The sequence below is a fragment of the Anopheles nili genome, chromosome X (assembly GCF_943737925.1).
Source record: "Anopheles nili chromosome X, idAnoNiliSN_F5_01, whole genome shotgun sequence".
In the NCBI taxonomy this organism is placed as follows: Eukaryota; Metazoa; Arthropoda; class Insecta; order Diptera; family Culicidae; genus Anopheles; species Anopheles nili.
The window spans coordinates 2,110,607-2,116,931 of record NC_071293.1 but is presented as its reverse complement, the minus strand read 5'-3'; the positions used below and the strand labels follow the sequence as shown (position 1 = coordinate 2,116,931).

At 41.8% G+C, this 6,325-nt stretch overlaps 3 protein-coding genes across 3 annotated transcripts; 1 reads left to right on the top strand and 2 right to left on the bottom strand.

Moving 5' to 3' along the window:
• Positions 1-818: 818 nt before the first annotated feature.
• On the bottom strand, positions 819-1,639 carry LOC128728873 (uncharacterized). Its single transcript, XM_053822523.1, has 3 exons — positions 1,527-1,639; positions 1,334-1,445; positions 819-1,262 (listed from the first exon to the last, which is right to left on the bottom strand). The coding sequence occupies exons 1-3, from the start codon at positions 1,563-1,565 to the stop codon at positions 874-876; spliced, it is 540 nt and encodes a 179-aa protein (XP_053678498.1). The 5' UTR covers positions 1,566-1,639; the 3' UTR covers positions 819-873.
• A 1,097-nt stretch (positions 1,640-2,736) lies between these two features.
• LOC128728813 (tubulin-folding cofactor B) lies at positions 2,737-3,596 on the bottom strand. The gene is made up of 2 exons (XM_053822459.1): positions 3,474-3,596; positions 2,737-3,402 (listed from the first exon to the last, which is right to left on the bottom strand). The coding sequence occupies exons 1-2, from the start codon at positions 3,594-3,596 to the stop codon at positions 2,800-2,802; spliced, it is 726 nt and encodes a 241-aa protein (XP_053678434.1). The 3' UTR covers positions 2,737-2,799.
• Positions 3,597-4,304: 708 nt separating this feature from the next.
• Positions 4,305-5,522, top strand: LOC128729120 (retinol dehydrogenase 12). Its single transcript, XM_053822770.1, has 3 exons — positions 4,305-4,402; positions 4,472-5,293; positions 5,390-5,522. Exons 1-3 carry the CDS (start codon positions 4,305-4,307, stop codon positions 5,520-5,522), a joined length of 1,053 nt encoding a protein of 350 aa, XP_053678745.1.
• Positions 5,523-6,325: the final 803 nt, after the last annotated feature.

The window sequence follows — 6,325 nt, the reverse complement described above, 5'->3', positions numbered from 1 at the left end:
ACCAGACTGCGCCACACACCGCGCGGCGTGTGTTGATGTTATGCTTTACGAGCCTTAATTACTACGCTTCGTACGGGCGTACGCACCGAGCGATTGTAAACCTCACACTCACACATGCCACTGTGAGGTCGAGCCGCGAGCTAACGGATGAGAGCTGCATTTCTATTTTTTTCTTCGCTTACGCAAATAAACACCCTATAAAAACCGATGGGAATAATTGAACGCTGCAGCGAAGAAGCGAAAGCTATTGGCCCTTGGGGAACAGTTTGAGAAACTGCATTCAGATATTAGCATAACTTTATGATTCCTGTGACGTCATTCATCCTTGAAGACATATGATGATCCGTGCATTTTTATGGGCTCAGCTGACAGGCAAGCCAAAGACGAGAAATGAAACGTAGTTTGCAAGAAGTAAACCTGAAATATCTCATCTACGAGCTGGAACCTACACTGTTATTGCCCTGATAAAGGCTTCGGATGTCTGGGCTTCGAATAACACAATGTTAATGCCCTTGTAAACAATGTTATAAGATGTTGCTTTTATTGTACAGCGGCTTTTGGGGTTTAATTAAAATGATTCTCAATCAAATGCCATCAATTGAGCATGATTAACAATTGAAGTATACGATTCGGGGGGAGGAAATTCCAATTTGATTCGAGCACCGGTAACTATTTGTGGAAATATCCTTACACCCAATATTCTGTGCTTTACATACGATGGCAACACAACACGCCCAACAAAAAATCAGCTCGCTCGAGCTACATTACAGTAATACTATGAACAATATCAATGCTTGAAATTAAGTACACATGCCCTTCACCACAGCCCGGACTGAATTTGCAAGTAAAATGATCACTTCGTTTGCTGTTGATCTACTTTTCTCGCAAATATTCGCGTAAATCATCCAGTTTAAAGCGGTTGGCGTACTCATATATGCGGGATACACCAAAGTAGCCTGTGAGAAACATCAGGCCAACGATGCCGAACATTAGAAAAACACCAATTAGCAGACTTACAAGCATCATCGAAGCAGCTGTAATGAGAGCTCCTTCAATTAGTACAAATCCAGTAAACGCCATCACTGCCGTAGTCATGGTGAAGAAGATAAACACCAGAAATGGTAGAGTGAAGGTAAATATTACAATTGCAACGCCAAGTGCTAGGATCGGATACTGTTGCAAACTGGCAAAAATCGCCTGAGCAATTTCCTGCAACCGATATCGGGCAACTGTTTCAGTCAGCGCCTTATTGATATGATGTACTGCAATGGGGAAAAACATAACAATTATTGGCAGGAGGCTCACCAAAAGAACTGGCAAAAATCATTCTTACAATAGAAAGAGGTTCGGGATAAAATAAATCGTGCCAAATCTTCATTCCTTCTGTTGCGTCTTTCCATTTCCTTAGCTTTTTGTGTCTGCAAGCTTTCAGTGCTATCGTAATGCTACAACAAAATTGAAAAAAAAATGTATTCAGAGCGTTCAACCAAAACATTCGAAAGCTTGTAAAAATCCGTAACACATACCTGTGAGTCAACTCGATCGTCCGTTGATTGTAAAGGCATTTTTACAATAAAATTTGTTTAATTTTATCACCAATATTTTATAAAGACCATAATATCTGGATATGCATCCGTTGATCTGCTTCTGTTGGTTAAACTACGCGGCTGTCACAGGTGAAAGTTTTGAACCGGTTACCATGTAGGTTTTCCATTCAGAACATTGAATCTATTTTCTACACCGTATTGTCAAATAGCGCTATAAAAGCTTCATGTCGCTCAGGGTTGGAAAACTCACAACTGTGAATTGGCACAGCGTTTTTCACGCTGATCCGTGTCAATTATTTACTATTTTCTTAAATCTTTCAAAATGATTTCAAACTCAAAATTTGCAATGAAATAGATTATAAAGATTATGAAATAGATTATTTAAAAAACTAAATAGATAAATAGATGAACAGGGTTAACTTTAACTTAATGTCTATATCGGCATAGGCTCTCTGAAAACGAAGCGATAGAGCTAATTCTATTATTTCTTTCCATTCGAATGAATCATGCTGTTTATGAAACAGCAAAAATAGTGCAAAAAGGTTTATTCGCGATTCTCAATATAGAAGTTTAACGCAAACTATAATTGGACACAATGCTTTTTGCAAAGCATGACTATACTGCATGGTGTACAATATTGTCTAACGTTGTTTGTAAAATAAAAAAAATATTTCAGAACATGATATAAAAAAGATTGTTGTTAGCCAGGATACGATCTATTTTCTTATGAAATCTTGTAGAATTTTGTTTATCTTATTTGAGGAAGTTTTCAATTAAATAAATCGTTACTGTATGCTAGCACAGGCGCACAATTATGTGAAGCAAAATTAAGTTCTATACTGTTAATACTATTTTGTTAAAAATACACAAGTAAATTTCAAAGAAATAGTTATCAAAACATCAATCAATATTAAATTACGATATGGCTCTGTACCCATCATACTAATATAAAAAAAAAACTAAATGAAAAATTCAACACCCACTATCGAACCCTAGTGAAATTCCAAATATATGCATTACAAGAGTCGTAAGAGAAAATAACCAACTGCAATGAGGAAACTTACCACATAAAAGAAAAACTCTCTTGTGTTATAGAGCAGTTTAAAGCAATGATTTCTTATTTTTGTGCAAATAAAGCATCACTACACATCGCAACAGAAGTTATTCATCAATTTTCAGAAGCTGTTACATTTACTTAGTTTATAAACCGCTTCGATGGAATGACCCCATACAGACTCTCAATGTGGTATGCTTATAGCTCATCATCCAAGGAAAACTCTATTGGGGGAAAATCACCAACTTCGACTGCTTTTGGTGCAACGAAGCTACCGTATTTGGGATCACAATCGAAGTAACGTTTGCCGTTCATGCTGCCGTCATTGACTCCAAGGGGTTCGTCAAATTTAACGCCAATAAATACTCCCGGTTTGTCTTCCAGAGGTCCCTTGTACATTACCGTGCCAAACCGTATGGGGCTGTTTTTAGCAGTGACACGGCATCGGTCACCTATGTTGGTTTCATCTAGCTTCTTTTGATTTTCCTCTTCCTGGCGTCTCCGCTCATTCTCCTGTTTAGCCATTTCCTCCTCGTTAAACTTGCCGAGTTTATTCCTCTTCAAAAAACTTCTCACGCTATCTGATTTTTTGTCGTACTCTTCTTGGGAGAGCTCAAATTTGGCGACGTTTTCAAGCATACACATAAACTGACCGACAACGTGCACTCGCATACCGTCTTCGATGGGGTATGCTGCGAGGGTAGAGGTATCATCTTCCAGTTTGCTCACCAATCGATTTCCGCTATATAGCTCCAGCTTCATTGAGTCCGCACTGGCACCAGTGATCGGTTCTAATTTCATCTAGAAACAAAAATGGAAACATTAGTACCATATGGTCAGTCTTATGACTAATGATTTTTTGGATGAATTACCTTAAATTCGTACACCTTCATCGAACGAGGGTATTTTCGTTCAAATGAGACGGTGTCGTTTTGTGAGTTGGAAACGTTAATAGTGACAATTTCGGATGTTTCCATATTGTTCACTGGCGACATATACCACTTAAGCCTTCTACAAAATTGAGTAAAATTTGAAAATTCACAAAACTAAATCGGAAACTCTTTTGTTGACGCTGTACGGAGCTTTTATTATTTTTCTGTCAGTAGATGTTGACAGTCGTAAAGAAACGTCACAAAACTCAAACTTAATATTCGAGCAAAATTCGAGCACTATTTACAATATTTGAAAAAATTACCACCGTTCTTCTAAAATACTACTACAGCGTTACCCTTGAACCTATTTTCTTCGATTATCAGCAAAATTCGTTTAAAGAAATATTTTTTTTCAGGTTATAGACCACGTGGATAGTACGATAGCTGTCGTTTTAATAAATTTCACAGTGAACGTTTCCATTTGTTTTACCATGTTAATTATTTGTTTGATTTCACATGAATCACACATGTTAGAATGATTGAGAACGAATTACTTCACTGGCTAGTCTGCCAGACTACCGTGCACCACTGCTAACGTACGTTGACCCAGTGCACGTTGTTCAAATGCAGTGCCACTGCGATGCTTGGCAAGAAATTGATCACTTCCGGTTGCGACAATTGACGCTCATCCGCTCGTTGCAAGCACCAGCTCCAACTGAAAATTTCTTCAGTTTGATTCAATTGTCGAACGGCTAAACATTCACTGGTCACAGCGTGTTGAATTTAAGTTCAGCCACAAGCAACAAAAGCCGGTGCTCCAGCGCCAGTAATATGGACGAGATTAAGACAGCGCTGGCTGAGGCCGATCCCTTTGCCAGCTGGTGGCCATTCATTCTGGCCGGAATTGTATTCGTCGTGGGTACTATCAGGTGAGTGAGGTCGTCAGGATACTGTCCAGCTCTATCCACCCCGCAATCAACCTCAAATCGCCCCTACAGGACGTACATGGGAGGACAACCTTGCCCAAATGGGAACTCAATCCCGAATCGGGTTATCGTCGTGACCGGTGCTAGCGGTGGAATAGGGCGAGAGGTGTGTCGTGAGCTAGCCCGTCGAAAAGCACGTCATCTAGTGCTAGCATGCCGTGATCCAGCCACCCAGGGTGAGCCTCTGCGTGAATTACTACACCGAGAGGCACCTGAATGCACCAGTGAGGTGTTACCTCTCGATTTACGCTCCTTCGACAGTGTCCGAAGGTTCGCACGACAGGTTCAGGCGCACCATCCGGCGGTGGATGTGCTTGTGAATTGTGCTGGAGTTATTTTCCACCCATCAGGACGCACAGTTGACGGATTCGAGCAACACCTGCAGTGTAACTATCTAGCGCACTTCCTACTGACCCAGCTACTCCGTCCACAACTGGAACGCTCGGAGTTCGGTGGTCGGATAGTGAACGTGTCCGCTCACGGGTACACCGCTGCCAAGGTGGCTGACCAGACAGACCCGCTAAACCTTCGTCAACCTTCTGCAAGTGGACGAGATGCCTTCTCGCACTCGAAGCTAGCCATCGTATTGGCCAGTCGAGCGTTGGCGAAAAGACTTGCGGCTCAGGGTAACGTCAACGTCAACTGCTGCTCACCAGGACTTGTCCGAGGTACTGGCCATCTGCGCCACTCGCCCATCATGAAAGCGTTGTTCGCGAAGGTGCTAACATTCCCGTGGATGTGGATGTTCATGAAGAATCCGACCCAGGGTGCACACACAATCGTACGGCTAGTGACGGATCCTGAGTTGGCCAGTAGCAATGGCGAATTTTACAAGTAAGTTGTGAAGGAATCACGATGAAGTCAACAAGAGTCATGAAGTCAAGAGCTCAACAGTAATGTTTTTTCCCTCCTTTTTTATCCTGGCTATAGCGATTGCGAACGAGTTGAGGTATCGGAGTTGGCGAAGGACGATGAGTTGGCTGAAAGGTTATACAGAGCATCACTCCAGGCGGTTGGGTTGCCTGATGATCTGGAAGAGAACGTGAGACGAAAGAAGGAGTAGCTGGCGCACTAGGACCAGTCCATCTGGTAGACACTTTGTGGGTGATATTTCCATGAGGTGAAGCGTAGATCTCTTCGTTTTTCATTCGCCTGATTTCGCGGAATTTCCTCGCTGAAACTCCTGCAAAGTAAAGCCAATCGATTAGCATATAGTGCCTGATTTCTCCTTTCATTTAAATACACTTTTACTGAAAGTCTCTGCTTACCTTTTTTGTATTGCGATAAGAGTGTAATACGAGCCTCACTCAACCCTTCCAGGATCAGGGAGGCATGTAAAACGTCCTGGCATGATGAGGATGTACTAAACTCAATGCAACCGTACCTGCGATGCTCGGTAAGAGAGATAAAGCAAGCAATTCGCATACAATAACCCCACAACATCAATGTCTAACGTTACTACCGCATACCAGCTGGGGAGTTGATGGGTCGTCAGGAGTTTTACAGTTTTTCCCATCCAACGCTCGCTTACTCGTACCGCTGAGCTATTAAAAGGGATGAAAAAATGGTAACCTCTCCAGGGGTATAGCTTTGCATTTTTAACCTCTAAATGCGTGTAGCGTAATAATTTTAGTATATTTTCATCGCTGGGCTTTTTACTCTAACACGAGAAACACGGGACGGTTTTCCTCGTGGAGGAAAATTACAAGATGGTGTAAGAAACTAGAGTGAAAGATTAAAACGTCTCGCCTTGACAGGAACCAACCACGCATTTTCTGTGTTAAGAAACCCTTGTTCCCTCTTAAATCTCACTTTGCCTCACTCATCTCACTCTGAAGATTGCCTCTCGAGTTTTTACCACCCGGT

Coding starts and splice junctions, on each gene's coding strand:
- LOC128728873 (XM_053822523.1), bottom strand. CDS start 1,565: ATGCCTTTACAATCAACGGACGATCGAGTTGACTCACAG. Junction 1,446..1,526: donor ACGATCGAGTTGACTCACAG/GTATGTGTTACG, acceptor ATTTTGTTGTAG/CATTACGATAGCACTGAAAG. Junction 1,263..1,333: donor ATCCCGAACCTCTTTCTATT/GTAAGAATGATT, acceptor TCCCCATTGCAG/TACATCATATCAATAAGGCG.
- LOC128728813 (XM_053822459.1), bottom strand. CDS start 3,596: ATGTCGCCAGTGAACAATATGGAAACATCCGAAATTGTCACTATTAAC. Junction 3,403..3,473: donor TGAAGGTGTACGAATTTAAG/GTAATTCATCCA, acceptor TTTTGTTTCTAG/ATGAAATTAGAACCGATCAC.
- LOC128729120 (XM_053822770.1), top strand. CDS start 4,305: ATGGACGAGATTAAGACAGCGCTGGCTGAGGCCGATCCCTTTGCCAGC. Junction 4,403..4,471: donor TTCGTCGTGGGTACTATCAG/GTGAGTGAGGTC, acceptor TCGCCCCTACAG/GACGTACATGGGAGGACAAC. Junction 5,294..5,389: donor AGCAATGGCGAATTTTACAA/GTAAGTTGTGAA, acceptor TCCTGGCTATAG/CGATTGCGAACGAGTTGAGG.